The sequence below is a fragment of the Sinohyriopsis cumingii genome, chromosome 10 (assembly GCF_028554795.1).
Source record: "Sinohyriopsis cumingii isolate HCF-2022 chromosome 10, ASM2855479v2, whole genome shotgun sequence".
NCBI lineage: Eukaryota > Metazoa > Mollusca > Bivalvia > Unionida > Unionidae > Sinohyriopsis > Sinohyriopsis cumingii.
In genome coordinates this window covers 51,478,278-51,495,110 of record NC_142970.1, presented here as the reverse complement: position 1 = coordinate 51,495,110, position 16,833 = coordinate 51,478,278, and the positions used below count along the sequence as shown (strand labels likewise).

The 16,833-nt window shown below is 35.0% G+C and overlaps 1 protein-coding gene across 3 annotated transcripts; it reads right to left on the bottom strand.

The window, feature by feature from the left end:
- Window positions 1-19: 19 nt before the first annotated feature.
- Window positions 20-16,052, bottom strand: LOC149790146 (phospholipid phosphatase 1-like). 3 transcript variants are annotated; one of them, XM_089972131.1, is made up of 7 exons: window positions 15,931-16,052; window positions 8,945-9,105; window positions 7,920-8,221; window positions 6,779-6,836; window positions 6,098-6,274; window positions 3,755-3,830; window positions 20-825 (listed from the first exon to the last, which is right to left on the bottom strand). In XM_089972131.1, the coding sequence occupies exons 1-7, from the start codon at window positions 15,977-15,979 to the stop codon at window positions 731-733; spliced, it is 918 nt and encodes a 305-aa protein (XP_089828257.1). In that variant the 5' UTR covers window positions 15,980-16,052; the 3' UTR covers window positions 20-730. The 3 variants fall into 3 exon arrangements, with proteins under 3 accessions (XP_089828257.1, XP_089828259.1, XP_089828256.1); XM_089972133.1 differs by lacking the exon at window positions 15,931-16,052 and adding an exon at window positions 14,229-14,317 and having other exon boundaries at window positions 3,671-3,830; XM_089972130.1 differs by lacking the exon at window positions 15,931-16,052 and adding an exon at window positions 14,229-14,317.
- Window positions 16,053-16,833: the final 781 nt, after the last annotated feature.

Here is a 16,833-nt window from a genome sequence, read left to right as displayed (position 1 = left end):
CACTGAATACAGTTTCCTGATTGAGATGTTTATTTATAATGTAATTTAACGATGGATGACTTTGACAATATAAATAAAGTACAGCAACAGATTCAACAGAATGATGCGCTTTGAGTTCAAGAACGGATATAAAAAAAAAAATTTCGTTCCAGAAATTGAACTAATCGGAACATGGTACTTCTACGGTGCAAACAAACGAGAATCCACGTAGAGAATTAATAAATAAAAAGGATTGATATGTGGACATATCAACAGGAATGATCACTGTACAGAGTTGATAAATAAATGTGACTGATAAATAGATCAATCAGGGATGATCACTGTACAGAGTTGATAAATAAATGTGACTGATAAATAGATCAATCAGGGATGATCACTGTACAGAGTTGATAAATAAATGTGACTGATAAATAGATCAATCAGGGATGATCACTGTACAGAGTTGATAAATAAATGTGACTGATAAATAGATCAATCAGGGATGATCACTGTACAGAGTTGATAAATAAATGTGACTGATAAATAGATCAATCAGCAATGATCGATGTATATTATTTAGAAATAAATACGAACAATGCATGATTTGTAGACAAATACGATCCATGAATAATTCTCACTCATATAACAAAACTGAATTATATTCATTCAAACATGGGCGTATGATATCAGTCTTGCTGCGCCCAGTAAAAGAACATTATGCATTTCCGGTTCCACGGTTCTACTCGGATGTTCAAGAAGCAACCACGCATAACCGTCTCTTCTCAGTCTGCTGAAGGACCCTTTGATAAACCGTTTTCCACGCAGATCCGTTGGTCCCAAATCTCACTGCAAGTAAACAAATACTGTCTCCGAGCCATTGCCACCACTGACAGAAGCATCCATATCATACCACTATTAATGACATTTGTTTTCTCCCTTCTTTTAAGTTTGGGCTATGGTGGTTTAACGCCATTTTTCAGCATACGATAGGCTGATATGTGGAGGACAGAATGTTTTAACGATGTGAAATACCCCGGGAAGAATCACTCACCCACGGGAAGAAGCTAATAGCAAGTTCACATACCAACGATGACCGAGCAGAGACTTGAAGCCAGTTGAACTCGGCCACAAGGGAACCTTTCCCATGAGACGGTTAAAATACAATGGCTGAGCCTTAGGCAAACGAAGGATCGTTAAATACGAATACAATGATATGCATTACGTATGAGCGCACATGAATTGCCTTCCTCATACAATACATATTTTGACAAGAACGTTACGAGAGTATTATTACAATAATAGCCACGTTCGTAAATGAATCCAGCTTGCCTGTTCAGATATAAAAATGACAATGTTTATACAGTCTATTGTATCTAATGAGTCAAAGAACAAGCGTACTTTATCACATGGTTTTACGTGACACAGGTCTGACTTCCTTTAGAATTGTTAGAATAAATTCCAAAATCTTCAATATATAAATAATTATATCGCATAAAATATTGCAAACATTTTCATTTATATAATTTTCCCTCTCTTCTGATATATATATATATATATATATATATATATATATATATATATATATATATATATATATATATATATATATGTCCAGCTTTTGCAAGCTTTGAGCTTTTTTATCACATGGTTTTTATTTCAATGGAAATTATTTAGACAGAAAGAAAAATGAATGATTTCGTTCATCTGACAAACACTGCATCTTTCATTTGTTGTGCGTGAAAAGTAATACTGAGCAAAACTGAACTAGTATTAACGTTTAAAAGTAGATTTTACTTTTCCTGCAGACTATAAGTCAAAGAACAAACGTACTTCCGAATAAACAAAACATATTACACGGACAAAATCATTTTTCAACACAGAATGTCGAATGCGCGTGATATCGCATTGTTTGATGCAGCACTCATTAAACTGCACTAGACGATCCATGTTTACGTAACCTAACATGTCACTTTCACAACTAAACATTACATTGTAATATATTTGAGACCGGATAGTTGCAGTGTTTGACTTGGAACTGTAGACTACAGAATATGTAAGCAAATTTCATTTTGAATCGGAATTGTATCATATATTTACCACGTAAATATGCAGCGGCTGGATACACTTCTGTCAGTTTGCAGATCGGTTTATGTCCACATTCTTATGTGAACAGCGGTGAGTTTGTTTACTTTTGTAAGTTAATGTTTAAACTACGCTTGTATATAAGGTGGATTCCATGATACAGGTTAAGGTTAACCGCCCCTCTCCACCCCCCACCTCACACTCGCTATCAACTAAGCAATACCCTTGGTTTTACTTCTTGTTTTTGTTCTTGTCTTGGGGTTTGGCCATTTTTCATGTTATGGTATGTTATACGAGATGATGATACCCTGTGGTGGGAAATGCGCCATATTCTGACAGGCGATACCATTTTTCTCCAATTCCTCGAATCGAAAAATGACTTCCAAAATGTTCATTAAAAACACAAAATTTCAGCAGGTGGGGTCAAAAGGTTTTCCCACGATCGCAGGCAATCAGTAAAGAGATCACTGTACAATAATTTAATTTGCTTATTTGTACCAATCAATATCACACAAAGCGATATATTCACGTGTTAAAATAGCAAACATAAGAAACTGCACACTATATATATAGATTCAAAATGTTGAAAAATGATATTGTTTGTGTCAAATTACTCATTTATTTGGAAGTACAGTTGATCTTTGCTTTATAAATTGTACAAAAGGCATACTTACTTTTAAATGTTACTGGTTATAGAACTGCATCTGGGATTATTTGTTTACGCGCAACAGATGAAAATGCACTAAATCAGAGTTAATGAAATTATTTGTTCTTTCATTTCTCTCGGAACTATTTGCATTCAAACCAAAACTATAATGAAAATAATCTCAACTGGCGCCATAAATTCAGTATTAAATCATTATGCATTTGAGATCTTCTATATCTTGTTCCCTTTTCACTCTTTTGCTCTCAAACGGTGCATACTATCAAGTCTGTTATGTGGACCGGTTAATATTCCCCGAAAACGGGAGTAGGGCAAACAAATACTGTTTACAACCTAGATAAAAGTTGTTAAGAATTTTCATCCATTTCTTTCATAACGTCAAGTTGAATTCTTTCTAATAACATTAAATGCTGATAACATTTTATCAGAAACATAATGATACACTGAAAATGTCCTTTCTGTTGTACCAATGGTACACTGAAACGTTGGTTTCTCTTGTACCAAATTGTAGTTTACATCTTTAACAAAAGCGTGCGAGTTTCGTGATTGTGTATTGCACGAGGATAAGCCGCAGTGTTATAAAAAAAAGCTCTTACCTGTGTGATATTAAACGTTTACAATATAATTGCATGCAGTAAAGATGCACGTGGTGAACATTTACTTATTTACGCACAATCATCACAGTCTATCTATCTATCTATCTATCTATCTATCTATCTATCTATCGTTTTACAGTCCATACGGAATTTAAAACGTAACCTAATTTTCTCCTTGTTTCAGTTTTATCTGAAATATTTTTTCATTTAAACATCTTTTGGCACATCTTTAGCATTTAAATTGGCATCACGTTTTATGTTGACCGAAACCATTTGAAAATTCACTACTTGTCACAGTATTTCTTCACTTTTGCACATTCGTGCAAATCACTGGTACCAAATGGGATACCTGCATTAATCAACTAAAATACTAATAAGGGCACGCGTTTGGCATTGTCATTCTCTACGGTTATCTCTCTGTAGTATGTGTTACGTTGAATATCATGCTGCATGTTGCAAAGCTTGTCTTGTCTGATCCACTTGTCCAAAAGGGTCGTCACAAAACACACCTGCAGATAAAATATAATTATCAGACAAGGTGATAATTTTTATCGATAATCTATAAATAATACAAGTTTCAAATTTTAAGAAAAGCTGAAAAGTTACTAGAATATATTGTTCCACAAGCATTTCAGACTGAGGAACTTTGTCATGTTTGTCATTTCTGTCAAATTGTAATGAACAAATTGTAAGACCGTAAATATAATTTAAAATCATTACAAATTGCTAGATTAAGCAGGGGTCCAAAATAGACAGATGTCCGGAATAGGCTGAGGGTCTTCATTCGAACATGAGTCGACAATTTACAATGAGTAGCTGATTTGCAATCACTAAGAGTGGCTTAATAGATGGGATTTACAACAGTATGCATCATCAATACTAATTTGGACAAAACTGTGTATGTCTCTCCTCGAATCATAGCAATATCATACATCAATGAAACTGAAAAAGAACTACACTGTTTCGCGGTAGAATGAAATCTGAACCACAACAAAATACTTATTTGTTTGGAAGGCATAAAATGCTGTATATGTAAAGTAAATAGTTACAGAAGCATGAGGAATAATGCTGTATATGTCAAGTAAATGATTACAGAGGCATAAGGATAAATGCTGTTCATGTCAAGTAAATGATTACAGAAGCATGGGGATACATTCTGTATATGTCAAGTAAATGGTTACAGAGACATGAGGATAAATGCTGTTCATATCAAGTAAATGATTACAGAGGCATGAGAATAAATGTTGTATATGTCAAGTAAATGATTACAGAAGCATGTGAATAAATGCTGTATATGTCAAGCAAATGGTTACAGAGGCATGAGGATAAATGCTGTTCATGTCAGGTAAATTATTACAGAGACATGAGGATAAATGCTGTTCATGTCAAGTAAATGATTACAGAAGCATGAGGATAAATGCTGTTCATGTCAAGTAAATGATTACAGAAGCATGAGGACAAATGCTCTTCATGTCAAGTAAATGATTACAGAAGCATGAGGATACATGCTGTATATGTCAAGTAAATGATTACAGAGGCATGAGGATAAATGCTGTTCATGTCAAGTAAATGATTACAGAAGCATGAGGATAAATGCTGTTCATGTCCAGTAAATGATTACAGAGGCATGAGGATAAATGCTGTAGATGTCAAGTAAATGGTTACAGAGGCATGAGGATAAATGCTGTATATGTCAAGTAAATGGTTACAGAGGCTCGAGGATAAATGCTGTTCATGTCAAGTAAATGCTTACAGAAGCATGAGGATAAATGCTGTATATGTCAAGTAAATGCTTACAGAAGCATGAAGATAGGTGATGTATATGTCAAGTAAATTATTACAGAAGCACGAGGATAAATGCTGTTCATGTCAAGTAAATGCTTACAGAAGCATGAATATAAATGTAGCTTATCCACCACACATTTTTATCACGTACAATTTGTGGATACATACAAAATTCATGGTAAACTCTGACAAAGACAAAGCCTGTATCAATTTAAGCAGCTCGTCCAGAGACGTTTAATATGTGTGTTCCTGTTTTGTACCTGACTAGTTTATGCAGCAGATATTAGTATTTGTTACGATTTTCTAAATAACTTCATGTCTGGCTGGTCTTGTACTTTTTTCTTTCCTTTCAAAACAACCCAAGGTCTGACTTAAATTTCACTATGGTTCAAACCTCCATTTCAGTAATTCTTTTTCATGATTTTTAAAATAATGTAAAGCCTGGCTGGTCCTCTGAGTTTTAAAGAAATTTTAAAACACACCCAAAACTTATTGGTCCTATGTAGTTTGATTTTAGTGTTCCCGTGACCCTATACGAGATGATGATACTGATATACAAACTTATTAGTGGTTAAGTGAATTTTATTTATTTTGATTAAAACATCCATAAACCGGTCTGTCTCCGTTATCTTAACACATTTTACAAAATATTTTTGTACACTTAAACAAGATGAAGATACATAAATGTGTGAGTTATCCAGTATTTATTTATATTTTTCTAAATTTTATTTTAGTATCAAAAACGAGATAAAGATGCAAAATAATATGACAGGTCTATGACCTTTTATAACTTTTGAAATAATACCCTCAGTCTTACCGGTCTAGTTATTTTATTTTCCTTTGATATTTGATTTTCCCGCCTTCGAGATTGTGATACACAAAACTATGTGTAGTTAAGAACGCTCTGAATGTAAGTTATTAACACTAGAATCTTGTCTTCGATAAGAAAACAGAATGCCAACGATTTCCAAAGGCAGCCGATGATACGTACTGACAAAACGGCTACAACTGCACCGAGTAGAGCGCCACCTACTACGTCACTCCAATAATGTCTGTGGTCCGAAACACCTGAGCACCCAACGTAGATTGCTAAACCTATGTACAAGGCTTGTATCGCTGGTCGAAGCAGCATTACTTTTCTCCACTTCAAGCGAACTTGTAGATAGATCTGTTATGTAACAGAGAAATAAACATTTATATGGACTTCGGAGCTTGAAAACAAATTAACAACCCCCTTTCATCTGATGCAAATATTCTCGAGAAAGTCCGTCTTCATCGTTTCCGGCGAGGCAGAGGCGGAAGACAATTTGAAAATGTGAAACAGGTACGAAATCTTTCAAGCTATTTAACTTTAAATATTCAGCTTTGTAACGGATCCCAATGTTAGTTGCTTTCTTGAAATTAGTAAATGTACTGTCAATAAAATTAATTTGACTGTTAAATTGGTAACGTTTTATTGCTTCAGAATTTATTTCAAGTTACGTTCAATGTTTCCGTTGATAAAATAATTATATTTATAGCTTCCTACAATTTTATATCAACTGTCTGATTAAGATAAATTAGAGAGTCTGCAAAATTTATCTCAATATTGCTTAAATGACAGGTTTGGACATCGGCTCTTTATCTGTTTCGTTCAAGGATCCTATATGTAGACAATATTTCAATTGCTTACGTTAAGATATACCACTGCATAGAAAGCCATGGCTGCGTGGATAGAGGGAAATGACTTCCTGAAACAAATATGCGAAATATATTCTGAAGATCTTTATATATATATATATATATATATATATATATATATATATATATATATATATATATATATATATATATATATATATATCCTTTCCTACATATATACATCAATCGCGTCTAGATTCCACGTGTTAGCCTCATTTAAGTCTTTAAAACGGTGCCCAGTTTCTCACCTTTGTATCTTCTGCTCTATAATATATACAGTTCAGATCTTTCTAACTTTAAATTTCTCGTCCAAGTTTACTAACTTTTCACCACACATTTCAAAGTCTTTTGCTCATCATCATTAGGTTTGTTTTAATTGACAAACTTGTCCAATTTCGAACAAAGGTTCTGCTAATTAGTGGGCGAAGCATTCGTCCTATTCTTCCAAGAGGCTAGCAGGTGATATTGGATTTCATTTCACGAAGCGTGTTGTAAGCTGTGAATCATTTTCGTTATCGTTTTCCTTACATAGAACTCTAGTCTTTGCTATTGTCGGTGTTTTTGCAATGTAACATTTGACAAATCCATCATTAAATTAATAAATGTAAATGCGTCGCTTCTAATATGAATTCATCAACACTGACTATATGACGGGAGATTCACAACATCACAAAGAAAATGTTCGAGCTATAAAAACGTTTATACGCAGACCTTGCTAAGAACTACCACAAAAATGCATTTTGGAAAACAGGTTTTCTTCCATAGCAAGTATGAGGATAGATTTAGGATTATCTGGAAATAAGCCACAATCATCTGTATAGTATTCACGCAAAGTTCTAAAAAGATTTTTTTATTTAAAAAAACTCGAGGAGTCACTCATTAAATCTGATTTGTCCTGGGAAAAACGTTTCGATGGGATCAAATCGAAATCAATTTCCAAAAGACAATTTTAGACGTATAAATCTATTTTAATGCGAACCACTATCGCAATATGGAATAAAGTTTGCACAAAAGGACCGATTTATTCAAGGTTTGATTTAGCCCTATAATTACGATGGATGCTTTCTTATCTATTGCGTAAATTGATCAAGCATCCAATGCATTTGACTTCTGCAATATAAACACACTCATACCTGGCATCAGCTAATAAAGATACTTCAATGCCTTGGCAATGTTGGTCACCAACGTCAAGGTAAACTGGTACATTGTCACTAGAGCAGTTGGTTTTGTTATAATCAGGCTTGCATACGTCAAAAAAGTGGGGCCTCAGTCGTCCAACTGCCAATTTGGTGATTTCTCCCAGAAGAACTGTAACTGACATCCCAAACAAAAACACTCCTGCTGTCTTGAAACAGGTGTCCGAGTACCAAATGCAGTTCCATCCAGTTTCTTTTGGTCTAAAGTGGTAGTGGCGGATGGCTTCTATTACTGTAATCTGTTACAGCAGAAAAAGAACAGTGTGAGTACTCATCTTACTTTGTCAGCCTCTAAGTATATTTATTTATGCACATTTTAAATTGTACATGTAGCTTTGTATTTAACCATGTTACTTACTCCTTATGTAAGCATGTATGGAGAAGATACGTACATAACTAGGTAGATATAGAAGGCGTATCAGTATTTTTTTCTCTTTTCCATTCATGTATCAATGGATAAATACATCTATTTCCTAAAATCATTCAATTTGACATTAACTAACAAATATATTTTTAATGTTTTCTTCAAATTGCCTCTCTCATGTTTTCTAAAAATATGTTTAGTTTTGGCCTCCACACTCTGCCCTACCCTAATCTACCAGAAATAATTTTGTTATGTCGATAGGTACATATGGAAGGCGTGTCACTAGTTTTTATATTTCTTTCCCATGCATATATCAATGGATAAATACGTATATTTGATAAAATCAGTCAGTTTGACATTAACTACTACGTGTATTTTCAATGTTTTCTTCACATTGTCTCTCTTTTTTGTAAAAATATGTATAGTTTTGTCACCCATCCTCTACGCGACCCAACCCACCAGAAATAATATTTCTTGGTATTTTCAGCGGTCATGGTCATATCAGAGACTTAAATAAAATATAATGGCAGAAATCAGCTTTGGGAAACACATCACCCGGATCCAAAACAAGCATAGAATTTAAAGAATGAATACTAACCAGAACAAAGGGTATCAAGACAAAGAGAAACGCTACTAGTTCCGCAGGTACAGAACTTAATCTGTAGGGATACATTAGGTTTACGTCTCGGCAGAAGAATCCATTGACAGTTGGCTTGATCCCTAATTGGTCAAATGCCAGCAGGGCAGCTAATACGGAAACTGAAAATATTACAATAAATATTGAAGCTATCCTTGACAAACTTTCATTTTTGATATGTGTAGAAAACTATGGGCTGAAATCACCCGTTAACGAGCTTTAAGCGACGTAATTCCAGGTCTGCAATGTGAAAGAGTGACCTCTTGTATCGTTGTTAATGAGTACTTGAATAATCACGTGATTCCTGCCTGTAGCAAGCATTTAGTGTTCTTACAAAATTTAAGACTGCAACATAATTCTAGTACACGTATACTGTAAACCTTGCCATGTACTCCATGGTAGAGCAGTGCCCGGAGTTGCTTCTTGTTAGTATATCCATAGTATATCTGAGTAACAACGATGTAAAAAAAAGGTACAACATGCTTATCAGATATTTCCAATCATGGCGAAAGGAACACTCACGAGTATTGAAAAAAAAAATCACCTTTGATTTTCACATCTTAAATTGGATAATGTTTTGGCTGTAATCCTCAACAAAACTTGGTTTAAGGCACACAAAAACCTCATCATCGTCCTCTTCTTCCTATTCATTCCTCTCGTCGTAATAAGCACCATTGACTTATAAACGTTTCATTGTGTACTTGCCAGATTACCTAAGCACAAATCTGCTTGTGAATGTGTTTATATTGTATTGTATTGTATTGTATTGTATTGCATTGCATTGCATTGCATTGTATTGTATTGTATTGCATTGCATAGCATTGCATTGCATTCTATTGTATTGCACTGCATTGTACTGTATTGTTTTGCATTGCATTACATTGTATTGTATTGTATTGTATTGTATTGTATTGTATTGTATTGTATTGTACTGTATTGTATTGTATTGTATTGCAATGTATTGTATTTCCGTAAGTCTACTTTCTTGCATACATATAGAGCTGACAGTTTTCCCACCGCAGTTTTCTATTTCATCAGAGGTTAATTTCTGTAAGAATGATGGATGTTCTGGTTTCTATTTCCTTTTATAGGTTAAGTTTTTGTTTACACAAAAAAATTGTAATGATGATGAATGTTTTGATTTTCTACTTCAGAGAGCGTTAAGAATGCTGTTTAACTTCTTTTAAAATAATGAACAAACTGCTATATCTTTAAGATTATTTCAATTATTTTTGCAAAATAAGCCAACTGAACCAATAACCGTACCTGCTGTTAATGGCAAGATGACTATGAAATTTTGAGAAACTATCTAAGTCATGACAGATGGTTTCAACAACTAGATTGATCAAGTTCCTGTGTTATCCTATGCACGTTGGGGGAGGTTAAAGGTAAGAAAAATGCATAAAATGCTCTTTCATTTTTGTTGATTTTTCATTTCGATTTTATTTTTAAATAGTTCTTAAATTACTCAAATGATATGATACATGTGACATTCTTCCCGAGTGGTCCCCTGAACCGGAGACTAAGCTTTCGATGGGTCTTGGTGGTCCAGAAAAGGCCAAAACCAGGGCACATACACAAACGATGTGCGCATGGCGAGATGAGTACAAAGCTTTGACTGGGTCTGAACTCCTTACTAGAGAAAATACACGTTGATGATATGCTAGAAGACTACTAGAGAAAATACACGTGGTTGATATGTTAAAGGACTACTAGAGACAATACACGTGGTTGATGTGCTAGATGAATGTATTAGAGAAAATAAACGTGGTTGATATGTAAGAGGACTACTAGAGACAATAGACGTGGTTAATATGCTAGAGGACTATGGTAGAGAACATAAACGTGGTTGATATGCTAGAGGACTACTGGAGACAATACACGTGGTTGATATGCTAGAGGACTACTTGAGACAATACACGTGGTTGATATGCTCGAGGACTACTAGAGAAAATACACGTGGTTGATATGCTAGAGGACTTCTTGAGACAATACACGTGGTTGATATGCTAGAGGACTATTTGAGACAATACACGTGGTTGATATGCTCGAGGACTACTAGAGAAAATACACGTGGTTGATATGCTAGAAGACTACTAGAGAAAATACACGTGGTTGATATGTTAAAGGACTACTAGAGACAATACACATGGTTGATATGCTAGATGAATGTATTAGAGAAAATAAACGTGGTTGATATGTAAGAGGACTACTAGAGACAATAGACGTGGTTAATATGCTAGAGGACTATGGTAGAGAATATAAACGTGGTTGATATGCTAGAGGACTACTGGAGACAATACACGTGGTTGATATGCTAGAGGACTATAGTAGAGAAAATACACGTGGTTGATATGCTAGAAGACTACTAGAGAAAATACGCGTGGTTGATATGCTAGAGGACTTCTTGAGACAATACATGTGGTTGATATGCTAGAGGACTATTTGAGACAATACACGTGGTTGATATGCAAGAGGACTACTAGAGAAAATACACGTGGTTGATATGCTAAAGGACTTCTTGAGACAATATATGTGGTTGATATGCAAGAGGACTACTAGAGAAAATACTCGTGGTTGATACGCTAGAGGACTATAGTAAAGAAAATACATGTGGTTGATATTCTAGAGGACAGTAGTAGAGAACTACACGTGGTTGATATGCTAGAGGACTACTTGAGACAGTACACGTGGTTGATATGCTAGAGGACTATAGTAGAGAAAATACACGAGGTTGATATGCTAGAGGTCTACTTGAGAAAATACACGAGGTTGATATGCTAGAGGTCTACTAGAGAAAATACACGTAGTTAATATGCTAGAGGACTACTAGAGAAAATACACGTGTTTGATATGCTAAAGGACTACTAGAAATAATACACGTGGTGGATATGCTAGAGGACTGCTATAGAAAATACACGTCGTTGATATTCTAGAGGTCTGTAGTAGAGAAAATACACGTGGTTGATATGCTAGAGAACTACTAATAAAGTACACGTGGTTGATATGCTCGAGGACTACCAAAGAAGATATACGTGGTTGATATGCTAGAGAACTACTAAATAAAGTACACGTGGTTGATATGCTCGAAGACTACCAAAGAAAATACACATGGTTGATATGCAAGAGGACTGCTAGAGAAAATACACGTAGTTAATATGCTAGAGGACTACTAGAGAAAATACACATGGTTGATATGCTAGAGGACTGTAGGATAGAAAATACACGTGGTTGATATGCAAGAGGACTACTGGAGAACATACACATGGTCGATATGCAAGAGGACTGCTAGAAAACATACACGTGGTTGACATGCAAGAAGACTTCTAGAGAAAATACACGTGGTTGATATGCAAGAGGACTACTGGAGAACATACACGTGGTCGATATGCAACAGGACTGCTAGAGAAAATACACGTGGTTGATATGCTAGAGGACTACTAGAGAAAATACACATGGTTGATATGCTAGAAGACTACTAGAGAAAATACATGTGGTTGATATGGTCGAGGACTACCAAAGAAAATACACGTGTTGATATGCTAGAGGACTACTTATGAAAATACACATGGTTAATATGCTATATGAATGTAGTAAAGAAAATACACGTGGTTAATATGCTAGATGACTACTAGAGAAAATACACGTGGTTGATATGCTAGATGACTACTAGAGAAAATACACGTGGTTAATATGCTAGATGACTACTAGAGAAAATACACGTGGTTGATATGCTAGATGACTACTTATGAAAATACACATGGTTAGTATGCTATATGAATGTGGTAAAGAAAATACACGTGGTTAATATGCTAGATGACTACTAGAGAAAATACACGTGGTTGATATGCTAGATGACTACTAGAGAAAATACGCATCGTTGATATGCTAGAGGAGTGTGTTAGAGAAACTTTAGGTGATTGATGTCCTAGAGGACTGGTTTTATATGTATTATCGAAATAACAAGCATTAAACTGTTAGAGCAAATGGTTACCGTATATACCAGCAAAAAGGTCGGGTCCAACAGCAAACATCCTGATCGACCATCCCATAATGCCTCTGCATATCAAGTAGAACATTTGCTTTACTGACTACTCCTAACAAACAGCATGGACTCAAATCTACATGTGCATTTGTGACGGCAAATCTTGGTCTATACATTTTGCAGTTGGGTCCGACTTATACAGATCAGGACAATAACATATACATAATATGTGCTTTGAACATATAAAGACAAGGCCGGAAGCTCAGAAAAAAACAAAAACAAAAAAAAAAACAAAAAAAAAGACAAGACCTTTTGACCACGTCGATCGTCAGAATACACTAAGGGCCGTCCCTTTAGTACGTACGCATGGATGGGGAGGGGGTAACCCAAATGAAAAGGCTTGCGTATGGGGGTGGTCTATTGATAATGTACGTACGCATAGGAAACGGGGTGTGGGTGGGGTGAAACCGCGATAATAATTTGTCTAATACGTAACCTGTTCGACTGGGTTCAGTCAGCGTTTAAATTTTAACGGACACTAGACAAACTGTTTAAAGTTACGCAGCTTATTTATTGGATGCAGCCATACATTTAACGTCGGTGGACTATCTGTTTTATTAAACACATTAATATTATTAATGCTGTATGGTTTCTGCGTGGATTAAATAGGCAGTTCTGTAGAATTCGGGGAGGATGCTTCAAGCATACATACACAGATGGGGGTGTAAAAAAGTATGCATGTGTACAGGAGGGGGAAGGTCAAACTTTGCCAGATTTTTGCGTACGTACTAAATGGATGGCCCCTTACTGAATAACTTTACATTATTTATGATAGAAATGAACATTAAAAGTTCCAGTCTAATGAATCCGTAAACGTCAGTTTTCTTAGGTTAGATTATTCTAAGTGAAATTATAGGAGAATCTTTTTCTTCGGAGGATTCTTCGCGAGATGACTGAAACATTGTTAAAGCTACATTAAAAAATCCAAATCACGCAATGAAAAATAAACACAATTTAAAGATTCCGTGATACGCACAATTGTGTTTAGAAGACAAATCGTGGCCATCCTAGTCTCTTTATGCGACAAAATTATAAATATTTCCGTCTACCTGTAAGGCCTTCGTTTTCTTTGATTCTGTCTGGTGATCGTAAAATGGAACTTAAAGCATGAGGAAAAATAATAGGCGTCCCGCTATATGAATGAATAAATATAGACCTTGTTTAAGTGATTAATAATTTGCGGTAGTAATTTCAACTTACCGGTAAGAAATATCAGCACATCGAACACAGTGACTACTCTTCCGCACATTTTTACGTTAGGTAACGTGATGCGGTTTGTTTCCTGTACAACCTAGCAAATGATTAATTTACCTGTCCGTTAACGTTTGCATATATAACATAACATAAACGCTCTTTTCGTAGGTCAGTGGGTTGTATTATAATGGCGCGCCCTGAGCACTTGCATACAAATTTAATACTAAACACAAGATGAACAACCAACCTTGTAGGACTCTGTCACAAATGACAGATGTAAATGGTATAGTTGCGGAACTCAAAATAGCAGACGAAGATATAGATATGGGTTTTAGACAATCAGTGGGCATAGTAAAGAAAATTATATAATGAGGGTTGTTCACAAGTCCGCCAATCAAACTGTACCAGATTTAGAGAGTTTTGAAGACGATGTATAGACTATGGAATAGATTTACTTGTATATGCATCCTCCATCTATGCCACCAGTTCGAATTTAATTCATTTTCTAATATAACTGAAACCAATTGTATCTTCCTGAATTATATGGAAATAAATTATCAATTTTGAAGCGGTGTCATCTTACCACAAGTGGGAATAGTGCATTGGGTCTATGCAATATCATCGTGCGCGCACGGGATTTAAGTCAACAAGAGAGAGAGAGACAGAGAGAGAGAGAGAGTATTTGATAATATCTTCTTTAGGATTCGTTCTAGAGTCGTAAACAGATGTGTATTTGTAATGAAACTGTGATAATCAATGTAGAACAGACATACAAAGTGTAATTTGCAAAACTTAAATTAATACATTTCCTTATTGTCTAATATACGAGCTTAACAGGCTTGTTGGGGGGGGGGGGGGGCTAGAGAATGTTACTTGTAAACACACGTGAAACTCTGTGGACCACAACGTTCTGGCAGATATGCTGCATAATTCATCATAAATCCGTCTTATACGATAAACGCTTCTTAAAATTTGTGGTTAAAAAAAAAAAACGCCATGTGGGTGACAGGTAATGTCAGACCATGACAATTTCACGTATAAAAAGTATGTACGGAAAACTAAGGCTCGCTTAATAAAATTCTGGCGGGACAAAAAGTTTGGTATAGACCTCGAGGAGTGACGTTTGAGTCTTATAAAGCGACGAAAGAGAAAGGTTATGACTTTGCTCGTATCTAGAAGTGAAAATTAATATCTAATCTACAATATAAATATAATGCATCGACAAATGTTCATTTGATGACAGGTGCGAGATTTAAATTTCTCATAATACCTATGACCGTTTCTATCCTTTCCGTTCGTTGCGTACAGTTGAAACGTTTGGGCATGTTGAGGACAAATCAATATTCAACTAAAATTGCAAAATACTTACATTGCTTTACCCCACGTTTTCATTTCTCTACAATGGTTCAAAGTGAAAATGATAGTTCAAAAAATGAAATGCAGCTTAATTTACGCGACGAATACGAGATGAAAAATTTAGTATATATGGATATTTTTAAGTTCGTCATTTTTCTATAGTTGTATACTTATCAGTCGTTAATGTTTGAGTTAACCAATTTAAATTAAACACTTTTATACAAATTTTAGTGTTCCGATAATATTGCCTATACATTATTAGGACCTCGAACAGGAGACTACTTGTAATGAAGATCACTATTCAGTAGTGATTAATTTACACTGCCAATTAATTATGCACATTCTACCATACCTGTAAGAAATATGAATACATCGAACACAATCCCAAGTACACGAAACATCCTTGGCAGTTGTGCAAAACTTCAATGCGTTTTCAATATAAATAATTCTTCACTTGCCTTATCACGCGTACCTATGTCGAAATGATGTACGCAAAGCACTGTAGATCCTTATATAAACAGACCGGTCGTAAACACCCGTTTAGTAACAGGCAGAACCGTAAATATGCATCAATGGCTACCAAATCGGGGATAGCTTGCGTAATAGAATTGTATGGAAGGAGATTACTGCCATAATTGTATGTGTGTATTCTCTGTTAGTATGTGCTGTATAGTCTAATATTCATTATTCCATTTTTCATTTTCGATGTATATATATATATGGGTGTGTGAAAGACAGAGAGACAGACAGACCTCTTATTATTTATCGTTCTAGCGATCTCAGTCCAACTATACTGGCGAATAGCATACACATACTTTAAAACGTCTTTATTTATTTATTTATTTATTTATTTATCTTAAAAGGCTGATCAGGAATGGGGTATTATTCATTGCAATCTCACCAAAGGCGGATATTCATCAGAGAAAGATTCTCATCTAGAACATGATCTAGAACACGCTTCACTGACAGGGGATTCAATGATTCCCTTTTTCTGTCCGTCCATCCGTTCTGTATGCAAATTAGATCATTCTAAATTTACCTCTTAGATTCCGAAAGTTTCGGTTTCAAATATGGAAATATTTACTAAAATGCATAGGGATTTGCGATACCGATCTAATAAAGTTGCACAGAAGGCCTAGGCGATATCAAACTCATTGAAACTTTTATTTATATTTATTTATATTTTTAACAAATATTTTTATGTATTTCATTTAAACCTTAATTTTAACATAGAAATTGTGATTTGGTCAGCTGC

Excerpts from the sequence above, each read along its gene's own strand:
- LOC149790146 (XM_089972131.1), bottom strand. The coding sequence starts at position 15,979 with ATGTTTCGTGTACTTGGGATTGTGTTCGATGTATTCATATTTCTTACA. Across the intron at positions 9,106-15,930 it reads TGTATTCATATTTCTTACAG|TTTCCGTATTAGCTGCCCTG; the intron begins GTATGGTAGAAT and ends TAATATTTTCAG. Across the intron at positions 6,837-7,919 it reads TCTTTATTAGCTGATGCCAG|GAAGTCATTTCCCTCTATCC; the intron begins GTATGAGTGTGT and ends TATTTGTTTCAG.